This window comes from Juglans microcarpa x Juglans regia, chromosome 1S, assembly GCF_004785595.1.
Source record: "Juglans microcarpa x Juglans regia isolate MS1-56 chromosome 1S, Jm3101_v1.0, whole genome shotgun sequence".
Lineage (NCBI taxonomy): Eukaryota > Viridiplantae > Streptophyta > Magnoliopsida > Fagales > Juglandaceae > Juglans > Juglans microcarpa x Juglans regia.
The window spans coordinates 16,200,538-16,228,298 of record NC_054595.1 but is presented as its reverse complement, the minus strand read 5'-3'; the positions used below and the strand labels follow the sequence as shown (position 1 = coordinate 16,228,298).

The following is a 27,761-nucleotide window of genomic DNA, read 5'->3' as shown; positions in this document are numbered from 1 at the left end:
GGGTTAGGATTTGGAACCAAAAAGGGCAGAGGACATCTGCTTAGGGTTAGGGTTCATAACAATCTCAAAGAAAAAAAATGGAATTTGACGAAGGAGAGACTGAGAATCGACAATGCTGAAGTGAAGAGAAATAGAGAATGGAAAGAGAGAAAAGAGAGAGCCTTATTGTTTCGGTGAGAATGGATGAGCCTTTAGGTTTCTGTGATGGGCAAGACAGCACGGAGAAGGTGGGATGCGAGAATGGCGGAGAAGGTGGGATGAAGGAGAAGGTGAGATGGGCGAAACGGTGCGTTGCGTTTTTTCTCTTCAGATTCCAATTCGATCCAAATTTCTTTCCCGCCCCAGACGACTAAAATGAAACACACCGTCTCATTAAATTCATCCATGTCAGCACTTCCGTGCACATCGGTGCGCATGACTGCCTGCCTTAAGACTTTTCCTTACTCATATCAATCTGAAATTAAGCCTAGTCTTCAGGATGCCATCCTAGTTGCATTGACCTCATAACAACTTTAAATTGAGAAGGGTATAGTTCTTAAAACTCCAAATATACAACTTATGTGGAAAATGAGGCCATAGTTCAATTCAGAAGGATAGAGGAAACAATCCAATCCCTTCGGAATAAGCTCCTCTCCATTTTAAATGAAATAAATAAGATCCTTGTTGGCTACATCGAGAATAAATATTCAACGGACCCATCAATTTAAGCTTCTCTTAAAATTCGTGCTTTAAAATGTAGGGATTCTAAAATCAAATGAAACAGGAATATGATATGCAGTCTGCCACTGTGCACACTTTCCCATTACAAAATCATCTAATGGGCAGAATAATATGATTGAACAAATTATAGCTTTAGCCCCAAAATAAGAATGCTTGCAGATGTGAAGTAAATTAGTAATTCACTACAACATGATTACTTGAGCACTGGAATCTCAATGCAAATTAAGTAATGGAAGACTTGCAAACTGGGCATGAAGTTTTTCTGCTCAGCCACGGATCAATGCACTGACAACAGAGGAAAACAAATAGAAAGAGTCAGATGCTCGATAGGTTATTCAATAAGAAAGTTTTGTTCTTCGAAAACAGAAAATTCTTACATCTTTGTGAAATTTGTGTAAGCAGGGGAGGTGGCGAATGGTTTCTCCAGTAGTTGGGACTTCAAGACAGATTGCACAAGCTTCTTCACTAGCGTCGGTCTGATGTTAAACATAAAACAGAACCGCATGTTATAGCAAATAAATCTCCAGAACTCTAACAAACCGGCGTACAACCACTAAAAAAAAAGAAGTGACCAGTCCAATTATTTACGCACACCCACTTACCCGTACAGTAGACTGTGGCAGACAATTAATCTGACTGACAGATGCACCGCCGTGTTGGTGATTATTGTCATCAAGGGCCAACAACATTTCATAATCATTTCTGCAAGAAAACAAAAAAGAGGCTCAACATATATTTGAAATTTAAGTTGATATATCCACCAGAAAATAGAAAATATACCATGGCCAATAAGAAACAGGACTAAAATAATAAATAAATTACTACAAGATTCATTGAAGATTAATCAAAGAGTTGACAGAAAGTGCAGATTGATTAACAGAGAATAAGATCTTACTCATTGAAATCACGCTGCACTTGAAGGATGCTATTAGCCGTACTCCCATCACTAAGGTGCCCAACTGCAGTCTCTAATGCTTCCAATATATCAAGTCTCTGTGTACGAAAGCAAAAAATTAGTGTCCATTATAAAACACCCCGCAAACTTTCATCGCATAATCAACAATCCATTGTCACGCTTAATACAAGTGAGTAGTCTTCCTTTTCTTTGAGGCAATGATTACAAATAAGAATCCAATTTGACTTTGGCTAAAAATTAAGACTTCAAACAAAATCCATATCACACTCTATGGCCTCAAAATTATTGAATAATCTAGACCCTACATGAGTCATAACTGGAAGTAGTTAAGACTAACATGAGCTGCATACGAAACCTTAAAGAGTGTCAAAGAACCATCCACATGATACTATGATAGTGGCCTTTTTAATTATCCAAATACCAGATGGCAAATGTGGTTCGTATTGAATGTTTTTTGCCAAAAATCCAAAGTGCGATTCACATGGGTCTGTAATTTCATTCAGCGGACGTTCCATGGGGATCCATATTAAATGACTACCAAAGTTCCTACAATCAAAACTTGACAATTGCTTCAGGATTTTTATGTAATTACGCCTTTTAACTTTTTTTTCCTTGAATAGATAAGACTGTATCTTAAGTTGGAATGTCTCAAACTTCTAATATAATCATCTATATACAAATTGTTTCAAAAAATCATAATAATGAAAAAGTATATATGACAAAAACCAACCCATCATCCAAAACTTGAGTAGTTATGCATCCTCAATAAGAACATTAAGGCCCGGTTTGTATTCGCAAGTCATCTCAACTCATTTCAACTCATCTCAACTCACAAATCTCACTACTATTCATTATTATTCATCAACTTTAACTCACAAATCTCACTACTATTCACAACTCATCTCACTACTATTCATAACTCATCTCAACTCATCTTCGAATCCAAACGATACCTAAAATTTAATTCACATGAAAAATGTGTCCTCAACACTGCTTTCCATTTAGGCATTTTTTTAACACACACTGCTTTGACATATAGGTCAAGTGAAAGCCATAATGCACAAGCTTTTATGCCTATAAGCATTATACTTGCCAGATTAATTAAGGATTATTGTCTAACCCTTGATGGGATTAAACACACTTTTACTTTCAACTTGCACAAATGGCCACATATGGGTTCTCCTTTCACACTTTCTTTTTCTAACAAAACACATACAGCTTCCTTTTACATTTTTCTTGTACAGCACTATGCATTAACAATATAGTAATCTCCAAATACTTCTTTTTTCCATAAAATTTATGACCATGGTATATGAGAGTTGAATTGTGATAACAGCACGAGGATAAGGTGAGACACTAGTGGTCGTTTTACCAGTTTGTGGGCACCCTTGTTTTATCCTGGCTCGTAAGCTCAAAGCTTTGAAGGACCTGAAGAAGTGGAATGTGGAGGTCTTTGGGAATGTCGAGGTTCTCTTTGAGGAGTTGCAGCGTTTGGAGGGCAGGGAGGAGATTGGCGCTCTCATGGATAAGGAGATTTCACTGAAAACTCTTATTGCTTCTGAACTAAGAAAATGCTTCACGTGGACAGTCAGGTTCTAACGGATCATGTCGAGATCAAGGATCACATCACCCACTTCTATGAAGAACTCCTTATTGAGCAATATAATTGGAGGCCTAGACTTGATGGCTTATTAGCCTTCAAGTCAATTGATTGACCCTTTGAGTGCCAATTGGTTGGAAAGACTATTTGAGATGGAAGAGGTTCAACAAGTGATTAGAGGGATGACTAAGGGCAAGCTCTGGGCCCGGATGGTTTCTCTATAGCATTTTTTCAGGCTTGTAGGGACATTGTTGGCGAGGATACCATGAAGATTTTTCATGAGTTTCATTATTATGGTAAGTCTGAGAAAAGCCTTGACAAGACTTTTATTGCTCTTATCCCTACGTAGGTCAGGGCTTTGGATGTGAAGGATTATCGCCTCATTAGTCTAGTGAATCGGGTGTATAAAATTATAACCAAAGTATCAGCTAATCAAATGATCACAACTATGGAGAAAATTATCTTGAAGCCTCAGGATGGTTTTGTCAAAGGAAGACAAAATTTTAGATTCGATTCTCATTGCTAATGAATGCTTGGAGAGTAAAATCAAAGATGGAGCACCGGGTTTATTATGCAAATTAGACATGAAGGAGGCCTATGATCATGTTAATTGAGAATTTTTGTATTGCTTACTTGGGAGATCTGATTTTGGGGAGAAATGGAGTACTTGGATTAAGCATTGTGTATCCATAGTCTCTTTCTCTATTTTGGTAAATGGCTTTCCAACAGGTTTCCTCAACCATTCGAGGAGATTGAGAGATGGGGACCCATTATCCCTCTTCATTTTTGTTATCATTATGGGCGCACTTAGGCACATGCTAGATGTTGCAGTTGTTGGCGGTTTTATTTCAAGTTTTTCGGTGGGAAGCGCTAATTTTGGTGTTGTCAGTGTTTCTCATTTTCTATTTGCAGATAACATCTTGCTCTTTTGCAATGCAAATCTTGGTCATATCCAATCTTTGAGGGCCCTCTTGCTTTTCTTTGAAGTAGTCTTTGGAGGGAACGTGAACCTTATGAACTCAAAAATGGCTCCGATGGACGTAGTGAGAAATATTAGTAGCCTGGAAAACATTCTGGACTGCAAGGTTGCTTCCTTACCAGTGAAGTATCTTGCCCTTCCTTTGGTGGCTGCTTTTAAGGCAAAGGTGATTTGGGATGGAGTGATTGAGAAGATAGAAAGAAGACTGGCTAGTTGGAAAAAATTTTACTTGTCTAAGGGGCAGAATTACTTTAATCAAAAGCACACCCTCTAACCTCCCAACATATATCCTATCTTTGTTTTTCCCTTACCCGCAGGTGTGGCCAATCATATTAAGAGGGGGTTGGGATAAGGTATGCACTCCAATTTCTAGTGGTGGGTTGGGAGTCCACAAGTTGAGGATGTTTAACAGCGCCCTCCTTCATAAGTGGTTGTGGTGATATCATCGAGAGGGGAGGGTTTATGGAGGGTGGTTATTGACACTAAGTATGTGAGTGATAGAGGGGGATGATGTTCTAATGAAGTTGGGGGTGCGTACGAGGTACGGCTGTGGAAAAATATTAGAAGTGGATGGTGGGGCTTTTCTAGACAATGCAGATTTGAGGTTGGTGAGGGTTCAAGAGTGTACTTTTGGCATGATACTTGGTGTAGAGATGGGGCCCTCAAGACCGCAATCCCTACTCTCTATCGGATTGCTCGAGATAAGGAGGCTTTGGTGGCAAAGATGAAAGATAGCTCTAGTGGCTCACTTAGAGGAATGTTTATTTTTTTAGATCAGCTAAAGATTGGGAGTTAGGTGCCTTCTCTGAAATTTTCAACTTGTTGCATGCTTTGAATATGAATGTGGAGGCGGATAGGATGATTAGGTTTCAAAACAGAAACAGGAGATTCACAGTTCAGTCTTTCTAAAAGGTTCTGACGGCTCATAGCCACAACCCTTTTCCTTGTAAGTGCATTTGAAGATATTAGGTGCATTTGAAGATGTTAGGTGCCTCCCAAGGTAGCTTTCCTTGGCTGGACTGCTTCCCTTGAGAAAATCCTTACCATTGATAATCTGAGGAAACATAGGCTTATTGTTATTGATTGGTTTTATATATGTAAGAAAAATGGTGAAACAGTGGATCATTTATTATTACACTGTGAGGTGGCCAGGATATTGTGGGATGACATTTTTAACAGGACCGGATTGGCATGGGTAATGCCCAGTAGGGTGGTGGATCTTCTGGCCTGTTGGCGGGTGGTTCTTCAAGGTGAACCCCAAATTTCCACTGTGTGGAAAATGATTCCTTTATGTCTAATGCGGTGCCTTTGGATGAGCTCAAGAGATTTTTCTTTAACACCTTGTATTTATGGGCTTCGGTCATTGTCCTCAACGGGGCTAGTTTCTCTGACTTTTTTTATTGGTAAGAAAATTTTATTAAGACAAGTAAATAGGCATAGTCCAAGCACACAGGAAGTAAATAGACTAGTTTCTATGACTTTCTAGTATCATTTCTAGGTCTTAATTTGTAATTAGGTGTTCTCATTGTATATACCTCCTGTGCACTTAGGCTATGCCTATTTTTCCTTTCAAAAAATAGATTTTACCTATCCAAAAAAAATGAAACCAGAAACACATCTGATCTTCCTAATACCTATAACAAGACATACCTGAGGTAGCATTAGAATATCACTTGACAACCATCAGATATGTCTAATACATCTAGCCATCAAAACTATCAAGGTGTCTCAATTTATATCCCATCATCAAATGACACAGTTAAGAAAAAGGAAGGGAAAGAAAAATAACGGGTAGAGAGAGAGAGAGAGAGAGAGAGAGAGAGAGGAGAGAGAGAGATACCATGTCTAAATCCATGTCCAAAGGAAACCGTAGATTCCTTCCATTTGATGACAATGCAGGAGAATGTCTGGAAAAGCGATTCCTCAACCGTGCTATTCTGCTAGAGGTAGGAACTCTCACCTGGGCTCCCATTGACTGTGCTATTCGTCGAGATGTAGGAGCTCGAGCCTGGGTTCCTCTCCTAGTTAAAGGGTTTTGAGAAAACCGAGACACAGGTTGTCTATGTGCATGTGATGCCAATGAGCCTCTCTGACAAATATGCAATCCAAATGAGCTGTTAGTGAAATCTAGTCGAATAGTCCAACAAAGAATAAGTTACACCAAGTAACTAACAGAAAACAAATACTACTACATATGCAGGGAAAATTGATGTCCAACTTGCCAGTAAAAAACTTCCTTTATGATTTAACATTCTAATTCGTAGCATCAACTTAGTGAAAATTTAAAAAAATATCAGCCACCATAATGATACTATCGTGCTTTCTGAGTGAAAGCTAGCAGTAGGCATTAGCAAAATAGAGCGAGCATTCAGCACAGTCAGACCATGTAGGCTTGTAACAACCCAGTTCCACATTGGGGAAAGGAATGTCATATAGAGTGTATAAGTTAGAAAGCTAGTCGTGAGTGCTAAGTCTCACATTGGCTACTTACTATGTAAAACTGGTCTTTATTAATGATTATAGGGAAGCTTTGACTTAACGAGTCCTTTTAGGGTCATACCACAAATGTGGCCGATGCCATCCTTGGTCATTACAAATGACAAACACTCCCAACTCATAAAATTTGTCCTTTAAATTTGCTATTTCTTAGGTTTCTAAGTTTTATCTTATGACCTTTCTTCCTATGATGAAACAAACATACATAAACATAAAAGTCCTATACAAATCTAAAACAGGCTGGGAATACTCCTAGAAAGTCGTATACCCGGGATGAGTACAGAAAATCATATACCCATATACTTGGGCTCTTGCCTACTCTTTCAATCAATAAAAATTTGTTTACCAATAAAAAAAACAAAAAAAAAAAAGAAAAAAGAAGATTTCTTATTGCCTGGAAGGGAGAAGTTCTTGTCCTTTCTAACCTTCTGTAGTCCTTTGGGCATGCATCACGCTTAAGGATTAGCTCGAGCTTGGCACTTGATATAAACTAAACAGATCAATCTCAAATATTCAAATTTAGCCTAGCTCACCTCAATTGCTGCCGTCAGGATTAAAGACTTTTAACATTACAAAGATTATCATGATCATTTGTTAAATACTACTCATACTATATAGAGGTCTCTATATATTAAATGGCCAAGGTATGAACGTGGCATAATTTTACAACCAATGCTTAATGACAACTGGCTTATACTTTCCAATACAAACTATTAGTAATTATGTCTGCAATGCCATATTGTCAATAACATGAATTTGATGCTGCATTCCATACTTATTAACATCAGCAAAAAGGAGGCTCACTCACAAGATGTGATTCATTGTGACTTCCACCAGAAGAGCCGTCGAAAACATCTTCCTGCTGCAGGACCCATGCTAAGTTTTCATCAATCTACAAAAACATCATGAAACACTTACAAGGATCACTACTTGCCAAAAAAAAAAAAAAAAAAATCCATACAAAGAAACCTACCTCACCGCCTCCAACAACAGGCACCTCCTGATATAGTTGTTCTTGGAGTTCCCGGGCCAATAATTCATCTGCTTCTAATTGTCTTGCCCTAGCATCTGAGTCATCGTTATCCATACACTCCAAACCACGGGAGATGGGTTGAGTCATTTCAGGTGATAATTCATCAACTTCAATTACTTGATGCAAACTGCCCTGAGGTTGACGATTACGGTCTCTGATTGATCTCGAATTAAATGATTCCCAAGATGAACCAAGAAACACAATATCTGAGTCATTAGAAACCGATGTAGAGCATTCACCAGCATTCCTTGAAGTCAATTTATGTTTCTTTTGCCTTCTAATAAGTGTATTTGCTGCACGATGTGGTCCAGCAATGCGGTCAGCCTCAGAGACAATCTTAGAAGCTGTTTCAGCTGCATCATGATCTTTTACAAAATCAAATTGAGCCCTATGGTTTATTCCACTCCCAACATCTCTTCTCTCCACTCTGTTTTCATGTTGTTGAGTGACAAAACTTTCAACACCAGATAGACACCCAGCTCTCTCAGACAAGGGATGACCAGTTTTCTTTGATCGATTCCGTGTGCTTCTCCAGCCACGTAGTTCTTCAGAGCATCCAAATGGATCTCCACTGACATAACTACTTCCATCTGCCTCTTCATTATTAATTACAGGGCTGCCCCAAAAACACAACAACTATAAGGCCTTAGAATAATATTACTTTAAAGAGATGAGACACCTAAGTTGATCCAACAATTGCCGGCAACAGCAATTACAACACAGTGTTGAAACTTGTAACAGTATCATATTTTCAAATGTAGCTCCCTCAGGTGCTGTCTAAAACTTCTGCCAGAGTTAAAGACTTGGTCTATACCAGATCTTTCACAAATGTTAGTCAAAAGAAATCGAAACTCAACGATTGTCCAACTATTGGCACAATAAGAATGAAAGATATGTCCAAAAAATACAAGCTAAATTGTTCGATACAAGTATATACCACTAATCCCTAACTTTCTGAGAATCCACATCCTTCAAATCATTCTTTGAAATATATCAGAAAGTTCAAAAACTAAGACAGGAGTTGCAATTATGCTGACTGTATATTCATGAAGTCTAAAGGTAGGAAGCATATGATACTTGGATTTACAAGCTAAAGGATCAGAAAAAAGCGAGCATCCGCATGTTTATGAGAGAAAACTAGCCACAATTCTCAGAGAGAGAACAAAAGAGAGCAATGAATTTATTTTGTAGTTAAGAACAAACCTCCAAAATGATGATGAAATAAAGACAGATAAACAGATATGATAATTGGTATTTAAAATTTAATTTAAGTGAAACTGATCAATAAGAAACTAGTTGAAAAGGACAATTGGAGAATGAATGACAGTATCAGAATAAAAAGAAGCAGGCATAAAGTCAAGTCCTCAAGTGAATTCTACAAAAAGATATAGATTTTTTTTTAATAAGTAAACGATTATATTGATATGAATAGGCATAGCCCAAGTACACAAGATGGTATACAAAAGGTCACACCTAGTTAGAGAGAAGTAATAGAAACAAAAAAATCATGAAAATCGAGGCCTTTGTCTTCAAATGTCCGGTCATTTCGCTCCTTCCATAGGCACCACATGATACAAATCGGGACCATTTTCCACACCGCTGAGATTTGTGGGAAACCTCGTAGATTTATCCAGCTGGCCATGAGCTCTATCACTGTGGCAGGCATAACCCAAGCTAACTCCATACTATTAACACTTCATTCCATAACATTCCAGCCACCCACAATGCAACAGTAAATGATCTACATTTTCAACTGTCACTGTGGCAGGCATAACCCAAGCTCACTTCATTCCATAACATTCCAGCCACCTCACAATGCAACAGTATATGATCCACATTTTCACCATTTTTCCTACATATACAACACTAATCTACTATGATCACCTTACATCTCCGTAAATTATCAATCGTCAAGATCTTACCTAATGGTGTTGTCCATACAAAAAATGCCACTTTGGGAGGCACTTGTTTCTCCATATCTTTCTCCAAGGGAATTGCGTATTTTGTGGTTGTGTAAGCGACTTATAGAAAGAACAGACCGAGAATTTACCTTTACCTGTGGGTCTCCACCACATCTTATTTGCTCCTTGGGTTCTCTGCCTCATGGTGTATAAAAGAGCAAAGAACTTCTCAAAGCTGCCGACTTCCCAATCTTGGGCGACTCTAGTGAAATTCAAGTTCCATTGGACTAGTTCCCCAAATGACTCCATGCAATTAGCCACCGAGGCATCTTTCTCACCTGCAATCCTAAAAACTGATGGGAATAAATCCTTTAGGGCTTGATCTCCACACCATTGGTCAATCCAGAATTTTATTCTAGATCCATCACCCAACACCAGTCTAGTAGGCCCATTAAAGATCCCCCACCCTCTTCGAATGTGTTTCCAAATTCCCACTCCATAAACCCCATGGACCTCCCTAGTGCACCCCTCCCCCCCAACATGCTTCCATATTTGCAATCAATCACTGACTTCCATAGGGCTTCCGGTTCCATATTATATCTCCACAACCATTTTCCAAGCAAGGCTTGATTGAAAATCCTCAAGTTTCTAATACCCAACCCATCTGAAAAGACTGGAGAACATACCTTATCCCACTTGACTAGATTGAATTCTTCTCCTATCCCACTCCAAAGAAAAACACGATACAGCTTCTCAATATGGTTCGCCACACTTGCTAGAATTGGGAATACAGATAAAAAATACATTGGGAGATTAGAAAGAGTGCTTTTGATAAGAGTGATCCTACCACCTTTCGAGAGATATGATTTCTTCCAACATGTCAATCTAAGTTCAATCTTCTCCACCACTGTATCCCAAATCGATATAGACCTTGTAGTTGCCCCCAAAGGAAGACCAAGGTAATTCATGGGTGTAAAAGCTTATGGAGGGAAAATACTTCACTACTCTTATTCATTGATGTACAATAACATATATATACTACATACAATTGGCAATTATACCCTCACAAATTACACTTATTACAACCATGTCCTCTAACACTCCCCCTCAAGCTGGGGCATATATATCATATAAACCCAGCTTGAAACAAATAAGTTTTAATCGACTCCAACACAAAGACTTAGTAAACATATCTGCGAGTTGATCGGCAGACTTCACAAAAGGTGTAGAAATGCCACCACTTAGTATCTTATCTCGAATGAAGCAACAATCAATCTCTATATGTTTGGTCCTCTCATGGAACACAGGATTAGAGGCAATATGCATTGCGGCTTGATTATCACAAAATAACTAGAGAGGGATAAGAGCTAGAAACCCAATCTTTTGAAGGAAGTGTTGCAACCATGTCAGCTCACTAGCAGTGTGAGCCATTGCCCTGTATTCAGCTTCTGCACTAGACCGAGCTAATACTGCTTGTTTCTTACTCTTCCATGTAACCAAGTTACATCCCACAAAGGTACAATATCCAGTAGTAGATCTTCTATCTAAACGGGATCCTGCCCAATCGGCATCTAAAAAAACTTCAACTCTAAGATGTCCATTTGGTCGATACAGTAATCCAAGGCCAGGGGCTCACTTAAGATAACGAAGAATATGAATTACAGCATCCTAGTGTGAGACCCTATACGTTTGTTAAAATTGACTCAATACACTCACTGCATAAGAGATGTCTGGTCTAGTGATAGTGAGATAATTCAATTTCTCAACAAGTCTTTGATACCTACTTGGATCTCCATACAACTCCCTTTCCTCTTTCATGAATTTACAATTTAGGTCTATAGCGGTGTCAATAGGTCGTGCACCAAACACATCGGTTTCTTCCAGAAGGTCAAGTGCATATTTCCTTTGAGATAGGTTGATACCCTCTTTAGATCTATTGACTTCAATTCCAAGAAAAATATCTAAGCTTGCCCAAGTCTTTTGTCCGAAATTGATCATGTAAACATTGTTTCAGCCTAGCAATTCCAGTAGAGTCACTCCCAGCAATTACAATGCCTTCCACATATACAACCAACAAATTGTGACCTGCATCACTATGTAGGAAAATACTGAATGGTCTGTTTGGCATCTATGAAGACCAAATGTCAATACAACATTAAAAAACTTCCCAAACCATGCTCGAGGAGATTGTTTCAAACCATATAATGTCTTTTTTAACTTGCATACAATACCTTGATACTCTCCCTGAACAACAAATCCAGGCGGTTGCTCCATATAAACTTCTTCATGGAAGTCGCCATGCAGAAATACATTCTTAACATCCAATAAGGGTCAGTCTAAACTAGTAGCAAGAGAGATCAACACTCGAACAGGTGATATTTTGGCAACCAGGGAGAAAGTCTCCTCGTAATCAATGCCATATGTTTGAGTGTAACCCTTAGCAACCAAGCGAGTTTTCAGACGTTCGACCGAACTATGAGGATGAAATTTGATTGTATATATCCATTTACAAACCAACAAGTTGCTTACCAGGTGGTAGTGGAACAAGATCCCATGTCCCATTATGGTGAAGGGCATCCATTTCATTTTTCATAGTTGTCCTCCATCCTGGATCAGATAAAGCATCTTGAACTGTCTTAGGAACAGAAAGTTTTGAAAGTTGAGAAGTAAAACATAAGAATGAAGGAGATAAGGCATGATATGAGATAAATTGACTAATCGAATGTTGATTAACATAAGATCGAGTACCTTTGCAGAGAGTAATAGATGGAGAGTCTGAAGTACTAGGTAACTCAAGATCTGAAGATGGAGACACGGTTGGTGGAGGCATGGAAGCTAGTGGCTACAAGCGACGCGAGTAAACCTGCAAAGGAATTGGGGGAGGCATTGAGGAGGTTTGGATAAGGTTGGGTGAGTGTGAAGGAGAAAGTGTAAGAGTAGGTAATGGTAGTGGATCACACTCAACACTCGAAGCTGTGTCCGAGAAATAGGGTATGGACTCAAAGAAGGTAACATCAGCACTCGTGAAGTAGCATCTAAGAACAGGACTATAACAACGATATCCTTTTTGAGTCCGAGAATAACCAACAAAAAAACAATTGGTAGAACGTAGATCAAGCTTATCAAAATCTAGGCCAAGGTTATAAACATAGCAAACACACCCAAAAATTTTTGGAGAAAGGGTAAATGGTGGAGATGAAAGAAACAAGATGAAAAAATAAGAGAAACCATCAGGAACTGATGAAGGCACACGGTTAATAAGGTGACAAGCAATAAGAACAAATCACTCCAAAATCATTTAGGAACATGCATGTGCAGTAAAAATGCTCGGGTTACATCTAACAAATGATATTTTTGCGTTCAACCACCCCATTCTGTTGGGGTGTATAAGAACATGAAGTTTGATGAACAATTCCTTTATTACTTAAGTAGCAAAGGCACTAGATTGATATTCTCTAGCATTATCAGAACACAAAACTTGAACTCTTTTGTCAAATTGAGTTTTAGTTTCTTTCCAAAACACTTTGAATATAGAAAGAAGTTTAGATCTTGCCTTCATCAGAAACACCAATGTCACACGAGAGTAGTCATCAATAAATGTGACAAAATACTGAAATTTCTTTGATTCAATGTTGATTGGTCCAATATTAGAGTGAACCAATTCAAAAGGACTCGAGGCTCGTTTATCAACTCGAGGTACAAAGGACACATGATGATGTTTACTAATTTGACATGCTTCACAAGGAAAGGGAGACACATTTCCTAGATTCCTAACCTGACGCTTCAAAAGGGAAAGAGATGGGTGACCAAAGCGACAATGTCATTCATAAGCAGATGAGGAGGAGGATGTAAGGGCTCGAATGGGTGACTGTTTAACAACAAGATAATACAGACTACCAGCTTCATGCCCCGTACCAATCTTGGGATGAGATTGCTGGCTTGTGTAGTTGGTGGGATGACTCGTGGTGTATTGGAGGGGACTTTAACATCACCCAGTTTCCGAGTTAAAGGTCGGGGGGACTCTAGTCTTGGCTCTGCCATGGCTAACTTCTCAACTCTAATTTTTTAGCTGGATTTGGTTGATCTACCTCTGGCTGGGGGAGACTTTACTTGGTCTAATGGGAGGGCTTGGTCTAGGTTGGACAGATTTATTGTCTCTCCTTATTGGGAGGCGCACTTTCCTAACCTATGCCAAAAACGCCTTCTTAGGCTATGTTCTGACCATTTCCACCTCTTATTGGATTTTGGGGTCCTTCATGAGGGGCGGACATACTTTAAATATGAAAACATGTGGCTGAAAGTAGATGGGTTCATAGACAAGGTTAGATCGTGGTGGTCCTCATACCAATGTTCAGGCACTCCTAGCTTTGTTTTAGCTGAGAAAATTAAAACCCTGAAAAATTATTTGAAAAATTGGAACATGGAAGTCTTCAGGAACATTAATGACCAGCAGAATATACTTTTTCAGGAGCTGCAGTGTTTTAAAGAAAAAGAGGTTGATGGGGCTCTCTAAATTGAAGACAAAGCAAGGAAAATGGTTGTTGTGACTGAACTGGGAAAAATCACCCTTATGGAGGTCTCTTTGAGACAAAAATCTCGAGCTCTTTGGTTGAAGGAAGGGGACAAAAGCACAAAGTTCTTCCACTAAGTAGCTAAATCCCATCGAAGGAATAATACCATTGAGGTTCTTCATTTGGAAGGTAGGGTTCTTACGGACAGCGCTGACATTAAAGATCACATTGTTCACTTTTACAAAAAGTTTCTCACGGAACAATACCCTTGGAGGCCTAAGGTTGACGGGCTAGTTTTTTATTCAATTGATCAGTCAAGTGCAACTTGGTTGGAGAGATCGTTTGAAGAAGATGAGGTGCTTAATGCGTTAAGAGGGATGGATAAAGACAAAGCACCGGGTCCAGATGGCTTATAACACCCCAATAGAAGGTCCAAACCACATGACCTATACTTCAAAAGGACTAGTCAATGATGCAATTGGAGCCCCATTGGAACCTTATAAAGAGCAAGAACTTCTCCTTCTTAAGCAATGTGGGATCTCATACACCACCTACTCTTATCCTTATCATATGGTATATCACATGTGGTTTGGGCCTTCCATTGGGGGCGTTACATGGCTTCTCAATGGCTTTCTTTCAGGCTTGCTGAGATATTGTTAGGGAGGACATCGTGAAGGTTTTTCTCAAATTTCACTCACTAATGAAATTTGAGAAAAGTCGTAACACTTCATTCATTGCCCTTACTCCAAAACGAGCAAGGTCAGTGGAAGTAAAAGACTTCCGTCCCATAAGTTTGGTAAGTGGGGTATACAAGATCATTTCTAAAGTCCTAGCTAATCGGTTGAGTGAAGTCATGGGGAAGAGGATTGGGAGGTGGGGGATATTACTGAACTCTACAATGCATATATGCGCTGAATTTACAGGTTGGAGAGGAGGACAAGTTGGTTCGGACTCCTTCGGGGAACAAGAAATTCTCAGTCAAATCCTTTTATAAAGCTATGTCGACCTATTCTTCCATCGACTTCCCATGGAAGAGCATATGGAAGAGTAATGTTCCTCTCAAAATTGCTTTCTTTGGCTGGCTAGCCTCCCATGGGAAAATATTGACAATCGACAAGCTGAGAAAGCATGGTCTTTTTATAATAGATTAGTGTTTTATGTGTAAAAGAGATAGTGAATCGATGGATCATCTTCTTCTTCACTTTGAAGTGACTAAGGCTTTATGGGATGAAATCTTTACTAGGCTTGGTATCGCATGGGTAATGCCAAGGAGGGTGGTAGATCTATTGTCATGTTGGAGAGGTATACAGGGCAATTGTCAAAGATGAAAGAAGGCATTTTAAGCTCAAAAAGCCATCGACTTGACCATCAAGAATTCCAGATACATTGGACTCAAACTGTGGTGTTTATGAAAATTTCTCTTGGACTCAAACAGAGCATGAATGAGTACATACAGAGAGTGAAAAGGACGAAGTAAACAAATTTGGGCTTTTTTCCTTCAACTTTCCCAACAACCAAACAGATTCATTAAAATAAAGAATCAACGAATCCATAAACAAGTCGATACCCAATACAGATTAAAAAAAAAAAACAAGTTTCCAAACATTCCACAAACCACACGGCCACCAGTAAACAGATGGTCAAAGCATCCATCCACCACCACACGACCCATCTCAACGGCAAACAAATTCGGCGACGGGGTCACGATGGCAGCGGCTAGGGACCTAGGGTTTCTGCTTCTGCCGCAGCGCAACGAGAGAGAGCGAGAGACTAGAGAGAGAGAGAGAGAGAGAGAGAAGTGAGTTGGGGGAGGGGGGGTTTACCGGAATAACAACCTAGAGGCAAAGGTTAACGGCGACGGGGTCACGATGGCGGCGACGGGGTCACGATGGTGGCAGCTAGGGTTTCTGCTTCTGCCGCAGCGCAACAAGAGAGAGAGCGAGAGACTAGAGGGAGAGAGAGCGAGAAGCGAGCTTCGAAGTGGTAAACGGATTTTTTTTTTAAAAGACCCGGGTACCGGGTTCCTAACTCGTACCCGGACTGTGTTGGGCCGGGTTTTGCAATCCAGGTTTCGGATCCGTTTTGATCCGGGCCGGAATCGGAATCCGGTTTTCCAGGTTCCAGACCTGGCTGGGAAAAAATTCGGCCCGGATGAACAGTGCTAGTTGTTTGGAAGATGGTGCCTCTATACTTAATGTGGTGAATTTTGAATGAGAGGAATAGCCACTGTTTTGATAATAGGGAGCGTTCATTGGGAGGGTTCAGGGACTTTTTCTTTCATACATTGTTACTTTGGGCTTCGGCTATTGTATTGAATGGGACTAGTTTTAATGACTTCTATGCTGTTTTTCACAACACTTAGCTTGTAATTAGGTTCATCTCTTGTATACTTCCTATGTACTTGGATTTTACCTAATTATGTGGATTAATAAAATTATTCTTCTTACTTATCAAAAAAAGAATATAAGAAATTTCAAAAAAAAAAAACTCTAGTCAAGCCAAGTCAAGCTCAATTAAGCACTCAACAGCTCGATTCGAGCTTGAGCTGGATTTTCTTTTCTTTTTTTATAAGTAAAATAAGTATTATTAATCCGAGGATGGGCAACAACTGCCAATTACAAAGTATGTCCTATCTATGTAGGCACATTAGAAACTAAGAAATCATGAAGGTCCATGCCATTAAAGTCCATAGCAATGGCCTGAGTACAAAGCGTTCTGAAAAAGAAAACTTTTAGCTCCTCCATAGATCTCTATGTCTTCAAACGTCCTCTCATTTCTCTCCTGCCACAAGCACCACATAATACAGATAGGAATTATCTTCCAAATCACTTTGATCTGATACACACCTCGAATAGAGGTCCAACACGCCAACATATCCACTACGGATTCCGGCATAACCCATGCTAGTTCCATCCTTTTAAACACCTCATTCCAGAGAGTCCTGGCTACATCACAATGTATAAGTAAATGGTTCACCGAATCACCCCCTTTTTTATACATACAACACTAGTCTGCAATGATTATCCTCCTCTTTCTCAGATTATCTATAGTAAGAATCTTGCCTAGTGACGTTGTCCACACAAAGAAAGAAGCTTTAGGAGAAGCCTTGTGTTGCCAGATCCTTCTCCAGGGAAACTGTATCTCCGGCACTTGTGTGAGGACCTTATAAAAGGACCTAACAGTGAATACCCCTCTCCCTACAGGAATCCACCACAGGCCATCTTCATGTTGGATACTTGGATGACACGAATACAAGAGACTATAAAAATTTGCAAAACTCTCCATCTCCCAATTATGTGCCACCTGGTTAAAGTTGATATTCCAGTTAATACCCCCTTCTGAGATTCTCATAACTTCCGCCACTGTGACATCTTTGGCACTTGCTATCAGGAAAAGTATAGGAAACAAATCTTGGAGAGCACTGTTGCCACACCAAATCAAACCAAGCTCAAGCTGAATTTTAGAGCCCAACTTCTATATGAACCAAGCTTGAGCCGGGTTTTTGAGATATTTGAGCCAAGCTTGAACAGCCTCAACTCACCCGAGCTTAGTTATGAGGTAGTATTTGGGCATATAATTCCTTGAAAGAAAAATTTGGCATTGAATTCCTCAAGTAGATCTTCTATTTGTTTATCTGATTTTCCTTCATCTCTCTTTTTATTCATAATTGTTGTGGAGATTTCACTTATAATAATCTTTTATTGTTGGGTGAGGGGTGGAGATGGGGGCTTTTCCTTGTACAAGTCCTTTATATCAATTTCACTTTCTTAAGGCCTTCGTTCTTTAGCGCGCGCACACACACACAGCAATTAGGGTTCAAGGTGGACTAGACATCACTTAGGACAGATGAGATTCTTCAGACTGCTCAAGCAATACAAGGTTGTTGCAAAAGCAGATTTACACTCAATAAAATGATAGAGCCACTGGTATATCATGTTCCGTGTCAGTTTTTAACTTGTTGCCCATCTTTAAGCTAAAACAAGAATTAGCACACGGGAGCATGGCTGATACAAAAAAAAAAAAAAAACGATGGCAAAAAATATACAATAACTGCTGTTAACATTGTCAACTTCAGGGCAGGTTCTCAGCAGAAAAATAACCAAGAAGCAGGCAAGATGCAACAAGCATTAGTATCAGATCTGTAAAATCACTACAATGGACTTCAATAAAAACAAACAAACCTAAGGGAAAAAAAAAAAACAAAGGCTTCATGAGAAAAACGACCGATTCTGCTGCGGGAAGGATCAGAAAGGTAAGAAAAAAATATCAACATAAGTACCGTCAATATTCAGGATACTATTGAATTCCTTGGAATTCATCATCTACATAACAAAATTGCTAGTTATTTATGAATGCAAAACTGAAAAGTTTGGTCCTAAATAGCAAGAATATAACTATCATTTTGGAACATCTGCACAGGAACAAGTGCTGCAAACAAACAAATTACCTGCCAGTTGTGCAAACAATATTGGCACCTTGCTCCTTTGATGCAGAAGGATGAATACTAACACCTTTTCCTTTCACTCTATTGCCACTATTGTCTTCCGAAACAATGTCCCTTATATTTGTCAGACAAGGCGGACTTTTGGAAACCATTGCCCCCAAATGACTCTGTTCAACAGTGGAACTGGTACTTTGCCGTTCAGCTAATTGTTTTGCCCTTGTTGCTATATTAAGTGGAGAGATACAACCATTTCGAACCAACCTTTTTTGCCCACTGAATCTTGGAAGGGTAAGGGAACTAACAGGCACTGGCATTTGTTTTACAGTTTCATGTTGAGAATCAATGGACATATTAGCTCCTTTTCCGAGAGCCAAAGCCAAACCAGGAACTTTAAATGTATCATCCTCTAATTTTTCCTTACCTTTATAGGCATTGCTAGATGCCTTAGAAGAACCTGAAATGAAACTCAAAGTGTCTTCTTGGCAGCTAGATGATTTAGAAGGAAGCATAAAGCGTGCGTCTTTCTCTTTATCCATATTTTCAGCTCCAATAGAGTGTCTGGTCTTATGATTATAGCTTTCGTCTTTTGCTGGTCTCCTAAGTATGCAAGCATTCCGAGGAGCATATGGGTTCTCTGATGGGGAATGAACAATAGAGTTGTTGGATCCCTTAGATTCATCATTTCTGATACTTTTCCGGGAACGAATAACCAATTTTCCATTTTGGCCTTTATCATTGAACAGCCTATTTCTGCCTCTCAGTCCATTCATGCATTTTTCATCCACAAAATCAGGAGTCCTCAAATCAACAGCCGATGATACATTTCTTTCTAGCTCCATACAATTTTTACCAAAACCACAATGGGCAGCTAACCTATCAGGCGTGTCAGGGACATCGACTACCTGATCAATGTCCATTTCCTCCATGTTCTGCATCAATTTAAAAGGAAAAAAAAAAAAAAAAAAAAAGAAATCCAGACAACCAAGTCAAATCAATAAATTCCGTAGCCACTACAACTAACAAGAAACTTTTACCCATTTTTTTATATGTAAGAAACTTTTACACATAAGATAGATTTCTTAAGTGGATAAGAGCACTGCATAGAATGAAAGCATCAAAAGAACTACAGACTACCCAAAAAAATCAGATAATAGTGCATGCAGTATTACAAAGTCAACATGATATAAATCGTGATTAAGGTATAATTGGCTACCGTATCCCATAGAACCAACATGTTGAATTGCGAGCTACAAATAAAAGAAGCCAATACATATGCATATAGGCATGACAGCATACTGACATCAACTATGTAGAAAGAAAATGGCTCAGATGAAAGGAAACTAAATAACTTCGAAAGTACAGGACATCTAAAATATAAGTATCCAAGATATTAATCGACTATAGGGATATATTTCAATGGAGAAAAAAACTAACAGTTGATGTGTATAGAGAAAGAAGGAAAGGATAGGTAACCTTTCTGCACAGAAAGTAATAATCTTGCAAAAAATACAATATGACGATCTCCTTTGATCATGATACTTAAAAGAAAGCAGTGCAACAGTTGCAGCATAATTATTTGAGAAGCCTTACACCAAACACTCCAATAAATTTAAAAGCACGATCATTTTTTTTATTTAATTAAAAGGATAATACTATCTTGTTAAGAAAAATTAGCATCAACACGGCATGGATCACGTTTTAAAACACTAAAAGAGCTAGTTGATTGGACTTTCCACATCTGATGTATCATGAGTTCATCTTGGATTCATAACCTCAAGCCCTATTCAAACAAGGGATTCCTTGTCAGATTTGTTCAAACCATGCACAGTTCTAAGCTATGAAAGCCATTAGCAAATTAGGCAAGCTTCATTGCCCTCCGACATTTTCACCTTATGATTATACACAGAAATCATTTTACCTATCAAAAAAATTTACATAAAGAACATCTGGAATAAGCTTTCACAAACACAAATTCATTTAAAGCCTCGACATCACCGTCGGAACAAGAGATAATACTATGAAAAAAATTATTTTTTTTAATGCAACCCCCCCATAAAAAAAAATACCCAGAAAATGATATTAACCATATGAAATGTTTCATAAACAAATTGTATAAAACTAGTAATTAATATTCAAATAGGGCATGTGGTTAAAAATTAAAATTACAATGTCTAAATGCAAGTATATCTACCCCACAAATATAAAATATCAAACAATATTAATTAATCAATTAACTAAATAGTATCAAAACAATATGACCGATTCAAGAAGAATAATTTTTTTTTTTTTTAATTAATAATATCGTAACAAAACAACATGACCGATTCAATGAAAAACTTTAAAACAAAAAAAAAATAAAAGAAAATTTAACATATAAGAGAATCAGAAGGAAGTAAACCGACCTCAAAAATAAAATGCGATTTACAACCCAGAGAGAGAGAGAGAGAGAGAGAGTAAATACCTGATCTTGTTGCAGGTTCAAATCCAAGAGAGAGAGAAGACCTGAAGTTGAATTTAAATTCGAGGAATCCAAGGAAGATGACGATGCCATAGACTCATCATGTCTCATCTCATTCTCCTTCCCCCACCGTGTTAGAGGCTTAGAGCCTTAGGCCCGTTGTTTCGTTTCCAGGCGAGGCGAAGGGTCGGGTACCTAAAGAACAGGCCGGGTCGAGTTAGCCCAAGCCAACCACCAACCCTCTTTTATCCTCTTCGACCCAAAAACTTCAAAAGGCCCGGTACGTCATCTCATCATTATAATTTTTTTAAATTTATACATAAAATATAATAAATAATTTAATTTTTTCAAATTATAAAATAAAAATAATATTAAAAAATAATATTTTAACAATATTTTATTCAATTTTTAACAAAATATATCATCTATTTTTATCTGAATTGCGTAGCAAAACGAAGTCTAAGTATCTTTTTGAGTTCTAAGTATATGAATGTATATGTGCATAGCATAATGATATCTTTACACTTTATTTACTACTATTTTATTATTCAATTTTTTTTCCTTTTACTATTTTATAAAAATTGGCATTCTTTTATTCTTTGAATCAGTTTTTAAAATTAAATTTATTTTTAATTAAATTATATGATTACGTTAGTTGATTGAATTTATTTTTTTAAAATTATGCAAGAATTTTATGTTCTAATATTTTTAATCTAAATTCAAAGAGCAAAATGGAAAAAAATAATTGAGTAGCAAAGTAGTAGTAAAAAAAAATGTTAGGGTATCACTATCCATGTGCATATATGGATTTTTTTTTTTAATAGTCCATGTGGTGCATTTTTATTGGTAGTGACGTGGCTTATAAGCCACATTTTAGAGGTTTCCTTGGTTGGTGTAACAATTCTATAACAAAAGGAAAACTCTGGCTGCAGGCGATCTACGCAGGCGATTGCGCACCTATCCAACGTGGCAAGTGAAACGGTACGGTTGGTTTAGATAAGTTTAATGAAATGATTCGTTTGGGCTAAAGGAATTGGGTGGGATTGAATTTTGAGCTACAGGCATGCTTCTTCGTTATTAGTGAAACGGTGCGGTTTAGAGCAAACGAACCGTTTGGGCTGAAGGAAGGAAGACGGGATTGAATTTTGAGCTACAGGCACCTTCTTCTTCTCTGGTTGGAGCCCCGACGCGCCCTTCTCTCTTCTCTGGTTTGAGCCCCGATGCACCGCAATATGCTTCTCTTCTCCAGGCCGTTGGTTCTCTTCTCTCTTCAAGCCGTCGAAAGCTCCCATTTTTCGTGCCTAATCTCTTCTCTGGTTTAACCCCCATTTTTGGTCCGAGCCCTAATATTCTCCTCGTGCCTTCGTTGCGCCTCTTCCCCACGAACACAGCTGCGGCCATCAGCTCTCTCTCTCTCTCTCTCTCTCTCTCTCTCTATAACAGATTAATGTAGTTGATTAATTTTCTGTTGTGCATATATTTTGATTTTGTGGTTCTGAATTTAGGTTTTGAATTTAGGTTTTTACATTCTCTATCAATAAAAAATGGTAAAAATCAAGCAACTGAAACCTAAGCCTCTGAGTTCTCAGGTAATAAAATTTAGGGGAAAAAGATGTGAAAAAAAAATTGTTGTTGGTAGGTTGGTTGGTTTATTGAGCATTTTATATTAATTCTGAATTCTTGTTTTTGGTTTATTTGAGAGTACTCTCAGATGCCTTGGATTTATTTGAGTATTCAGGTAATAAAATTCAGAGGAAAATGTTGCAAATTGCGTGAGTGGAGTACTCTCAGATGCCTTGGATTTATTTGAGTACTCAGGTAATAAAATTCAGGGGAAAATGTTGCATATTGCGTGAGTGGAGTACTCTCAGATGCCTTGGATTTATTTGAGATTGATTGCTGAGTTGCCTCTTTTTTATTTGTAAGGCTTTAAAAGATTTTAAAAGTTGGGGTTGATAGATAGAAAGCCTACAGATGAGTCGTGCATTTATGTGGAACACCCATATGATCATGCCCCTTTCTGACTCTGTGTGTGTGTGTGTGTGTGTGTGTGTGTGAGAGAGAGAGAGAGAGAGAGAGAGAGAGTTGTGTGCTTAACAATCCAAAATCCTGACAGAAATTCACCCATATGATCATGCCCATTTCTTCCACATGTTTCAAGTTTTCAACCCTATTAGGCCAAGCCCGGAAGCCACCCACCAAACTGTTCCTTGACAGAAATTTACAAATACTTCCAAATTCTTTTCTTTCCACCAACAGAATGTTTATCACCATGTTATAATGTTTTTATCAAAAAGAAATTATAAAAGTAAAACTTAGAAAAGAAAACCAAAAATTTGCTCCTATGTCTCATCTTAAATAGGAATGGTATTCTTTTCTTTGTGGGTTTAACTGCAGCATATATTCTGCTATGAGATGACAATCTAAATGGTAAGAGTAAACATGTTGATGCTTGTGATTTGCTTGTACATGGAGGACAAGCATATTTTCTTTTCTTTGATCCAATGGTTGTACTCTGTTTCATCCTAGATTGCTCACTCTTATTGTGATTCTAATTAAGATATTATATATAAAGTGCAGCTATCAAGTTGAGCTCCTTTTATTATATCTTGTCTACTTGATTGTCTCTATTATTTTGCTTGTGAGAGTGACTGTTTTGTCGTGTGCATGCAAATTGGTAACTTGCAAAGTTTTGGTAATATAGAATTGAGCTATTATTCAAAGTTTTGTACAAAGTTTTGGTAATGTGCAAAGTTTTTGTAATGTGCAAAGTTTTGGTAACTTGCAAAGTTTTGCTTGTGATATGCAAAGTTTTGGTAATGTGCAAAGTTTTTGTATTCTTCGGTTGATTTGTTGACATTGTCTTCATTAGGATGTCATCCTCAGCTTCTTCATGGATTTCGACGAACAACCCAATGCGCACTTGTGGGAAGCCCGCAAAACTTAGAACATCGAATACGCCAAAAAATCTGGGCCGATCATTTTTTGGGTGTCCAAACTACAATACAGAGGTAGAAATTTTTTAGTATAACTTTGACGTGCATTTGAGTTTCTACAAAAATTTGATATTTTACGTTTATTTCTTTATAATTAGGGATTACCACACTGCAACTATTTCAAATGGGCAAATTATAGTGAGAAAAGAGAAACAAAACTCTTCAAGATAGACGATGAGTTGTTAAGGAATGAGGAAGAGCTTCGAAGAAGAGATGAAGAGATTGTAAAGTATAAGTTGAGAATTCACAATGACCAACTTGATATTCAAAGACAACAAGCAGACATCTGGCGTGAACGCACACTACTTCGTGTCTGTTGGATTATTTTTATATTAATTTCATTGTATTGTGTCTGTAAACAATGAAACCATATTACTAGAGGGAACTTTGTATATACTTTTGTGGCCTTTGTTGTGTATAACCTTAAGCAACTAGTTGAGAAATTGAGATGTAAACGATGCATGCGCATCAATGTTCTTGTATATAACTTATCTATGTATGAAGCTGGGAAGTGTTTCCTAAGATTATTTGTTCCCATGAAAGTACTTTAAACAGGTTGATACCAGATATTGTCCTAATACATCAGTAGACATTAGTAGACAGATCATGGCAAATTCGTTGGCAAAAATAAACTATTCACAAATAATATAATTTCAAGTCCCTGATTTCATTTTAACCAAGCAACTATTCACAAATTACATGGAAAATTCTACAACTCAGTAGCATAACTTCAAGTCCCTGATTTCATTTTAAAAAAATATAACTTCATTGGTTGGCAAAATGAAATCAAGAAACCATTCACAAATTACATGAAAAATTACACAACTCAGTAGCATAACTTCAAATCCCTGAATACAATTTAACAAAATATAACTTCAACTCAGCCAACTTGTCAAGTTACATCACATTAGCATTCCCTTGAATTCATGTACGGAAAATGCAAGTAACTACTATTACATTCACTAACATTGTACAAATATTATGGTGGAACCCGCACGGCCACATTTTTTCTCTAATTGCTACAATGAAGTGAAAGGGTATCTAAGTATTTTTTCATGTCAGAGCAAATCAAGCAAGGAATTCGTCTGCATAACTTCAGTTATCTTCAATCTTTAACACTTTAGCGAACCTGCAAAATTGTTAATTAGATAGATGGAGAAACACAGGTTAAATAGTAAACCTGAATGCATAATCATAATGATCAATAACGTTGGGCATACCTTCCAACAGGCTGAAAAAACATAGGGGACATTTACCACATCTAATATGCATTTGTCTTCTCTGGGTAGTTCAAGCCATCGATTGTTGAGATAGGTATTTATTAACTGCATCAGCACACAAAGCCCAACCGAGGGAATGTTACATGGATATGTACAATAAAAATTTTAACCGAAAATAAACACTGATAACTACCTTTAGTTTTGCTGCTAAATGAGAAACATTGAAAGTACCAATATAAAGCTAAAATATATGTTAAGAAACAAATATGGGAGTAATAAGGAGATTTAAAATGTTAAGCGGAACAGTAGGGAAGAGAAAATATAAAACTTCAACAAAGGCAAGTTATACCTTTATTTGACTCAGTGGTGAAAGTTTCAGGCCAATCATGTCCAAAACCTTCACACAAGAGTAACAAGTCAATACCACATAGAGTAATGCAATTAAGATCATTACTTAGTGTAAGGTGCTCCCCATCAAGCAACATATTACAGTATTGAATATGTAAGCACTGTCCTGATCAAAGGAAGTGGAGTCTACAAAGCTGTGAACAAAGCAAATTTTTGTGAAGAAATCAAGCAACCATTCACAAGTTACATGAAAAATTACACAACTCAGTAGCATAACTTCAAGTCTCTGAATACACTTTAACAAAATATAACTTCATTGGTGTCCCTAATTTCACTTTAACAAAATATAACTTCATTATATACAAGATTCCATTGCATATACATGTAACATTCTACCAATAAAATTAATTATAAATGAAAGTCCCTGAATACATCTTCAGTCCTGCACGTGTCCATGATCTTGAGTCCCATCTAGAGCTTTATGAAGTTCTGGTTGTCTCCCATCCCCAAGTTGGGTTTCACTAAAGTCCAACAATTCGGTAGTGTTTTGAGGAGGCTAGCAATAGATAAAAAAGTAAAAAAGTCATAATCATATTACCAAACATTGCAAAAAATAAGAATAAAAAGTAAGACAATAGAATCATGAGATGCTTGAATGACAACACTCTCTTGAGTCCCAACAACTGTTTGCCCAAATAAATTCCTGCATGTGTCAACCCTATCGATATCTCTTCCATGTGGCTACAAATCAATAAAAAACCAGATTATGTCTAACAAACAAATACACAAGATAAAAATATCAAATTTTCATAATGGAACACTAAGTTTACCTGTTTACGTTTTCCCTTCTGAGTAGTCTTCTTTACCGTGGGTTTGACTCTCTCAATTATTGATTTTTTCCTGAGGCATGGTGATCTTCCTTTACCTCTAACTACAAGGGGACTTAGGACTTTCTTTGAACTCCCAGCTGTACTTGCATCGACAACTGTATTTGCAACATGTTCCAAGGGTCGTTGGGGTGACTTCTTGGTGCAGTAGACGATGTTCATTGCATGTAACTTATCTATCATATCATCAGCATGCTCATCACATGACGCTGCATTTGTGGCAACGTCATAGCATACCTATTCAATTTTTTATTTTTTTATTTTTTGTTAAGTTCAAAACAAATTAAGAATGAACAATCCGACTATATAACAAACCACTAACAACAAAATATACATGAAAATAAGATTGACTGCATACCTTCAAAATATGGGAATATCTGCTCACTTCTGGCCTTACATCAACTGAGTCATAAGTACTGCATTGAGAGTATGTCCTTTTAATGTCTTTTCTCCATCGATCTAATATATACTTTTCTGGCACATTTTTCACTTTGTTAACTCTCATAATAGCTAATGCATGTCTACACAATATCCATCTCATTTCGAACAGTGAGCATTGACACTTCACATCAACTTCGGCCTCATTAAAGTACACCGTTTGAGTCACCTCCTTGATGAAATCATCAACTTCTATTTCATCTTCTACATGGTACGTTGCAATTACATCATCTTTTCGGTATAGAGTTGGAAGAACACCAAGCATTCCCACTACTTCTTTTTGAACTTCTCTAAATTTAAAGTTCGTATATGTGGCTTGAAATATCTTCTCAAGTAGAGAAATAGAGACGGCAGAAATTGTGACGTTGAATGAGTGAAAGTCCGCTGCATTTTCATTCTCAATCTTCATTCTCAACGCATTATCGAATTGATCAACAAACTCTTTTAAGTTTGTCCTAGCATGAACGTACCCGTCAAAGAAAGCATTCATGCTCTCGCTTCGTTGGGTTATGCTCATTCCAGCCCAAAAAATTTCTTTCAGGAATACTAGTGCCCAATAGGTAAGCTCAGTATATAAACTCTGCAAGCAAGCATTCTCCTGCAAGTTGTATGTTGTAATCATCACTTCCCAACAACTCTCAAACTCTTCTATTATTTGAGAGTCATACACACACTTAAGCAACTGACTTTTCAACCCATCTTTGTATGCACCATGTGAATCGAGTTTTTCAGGTAATTTCTTCAGTATGTGCCATAAGCAAAATCGGTGTCGGGTTTTCGGAAAGACAAGCGCAGTTGCATTTTTCATGGCTCT

General features: G+C 37.8%; 2 protein-coding genes across 2 annotated transcripts; both read right to left on the bottom strand.

Annotated features, from left to right (window-relative positions):
* Positions 1 to 679: 679 nt before the first annotated feature.
* Positions 680 to 21,247, bottom strand: LOC121246100. Its single transcript, XM_041144106.1, has 9 exons — positions 21,062 to 21,247; positions 18,604 to 19,529; positions 7,685 to 8,360; positions 7,520 to 7,603; positions 6,056 to 6,304; positions 1,616 to 1,713; positions 1,323 to 1,422; positions 1,098 to 1,196; positions 680 to 1,005 (listed from the first exon to the last, which is right to left on the bottom strand). Exons 1-9 carry the CDS (start codon positions 21,167 to 21,169, stop codon positions 943 to 945), a joined length of 2,403 nt encoding a protein of 800 aa, XP_041000040.1. The 5' UTR covers positions 21,170 to 21,247; the 3' UTR covers positions 680 to 942.
* A 3,902-nt stretch (positions 21,248 to 25,149) lies between these two features.
* Positions 25,150 to 27,755, bottom strand: LOC121247358 (protein FAR1-RELATED SEQUENCE 5-like). The gene is made up of 8 exons (XM_041145721.1): positions 26,868 to 27,755; positions 26,453 to 26,746; positions 26,274 to 26,363; positions 26,071 to 26,178; positions 25,624 to 25,671; positions 25,468 to 25,515; positions 25,275 to 25,285; positions 25,150 to 25,183 (listed from the first exon to the last, which is right to left on the bottom strand). The coding sequence occupies exons 1-8, from the start codon at positions 27,753 to 27,755 to the stop codon at positions 25,150 to 25,152; spliced, it is 1,521 nt and encodes a 506-aa protein (XP_041001655.1).
* Between the last annotated feature and the right edge of the window lie 6 nt (positions 27,756 to 27,761).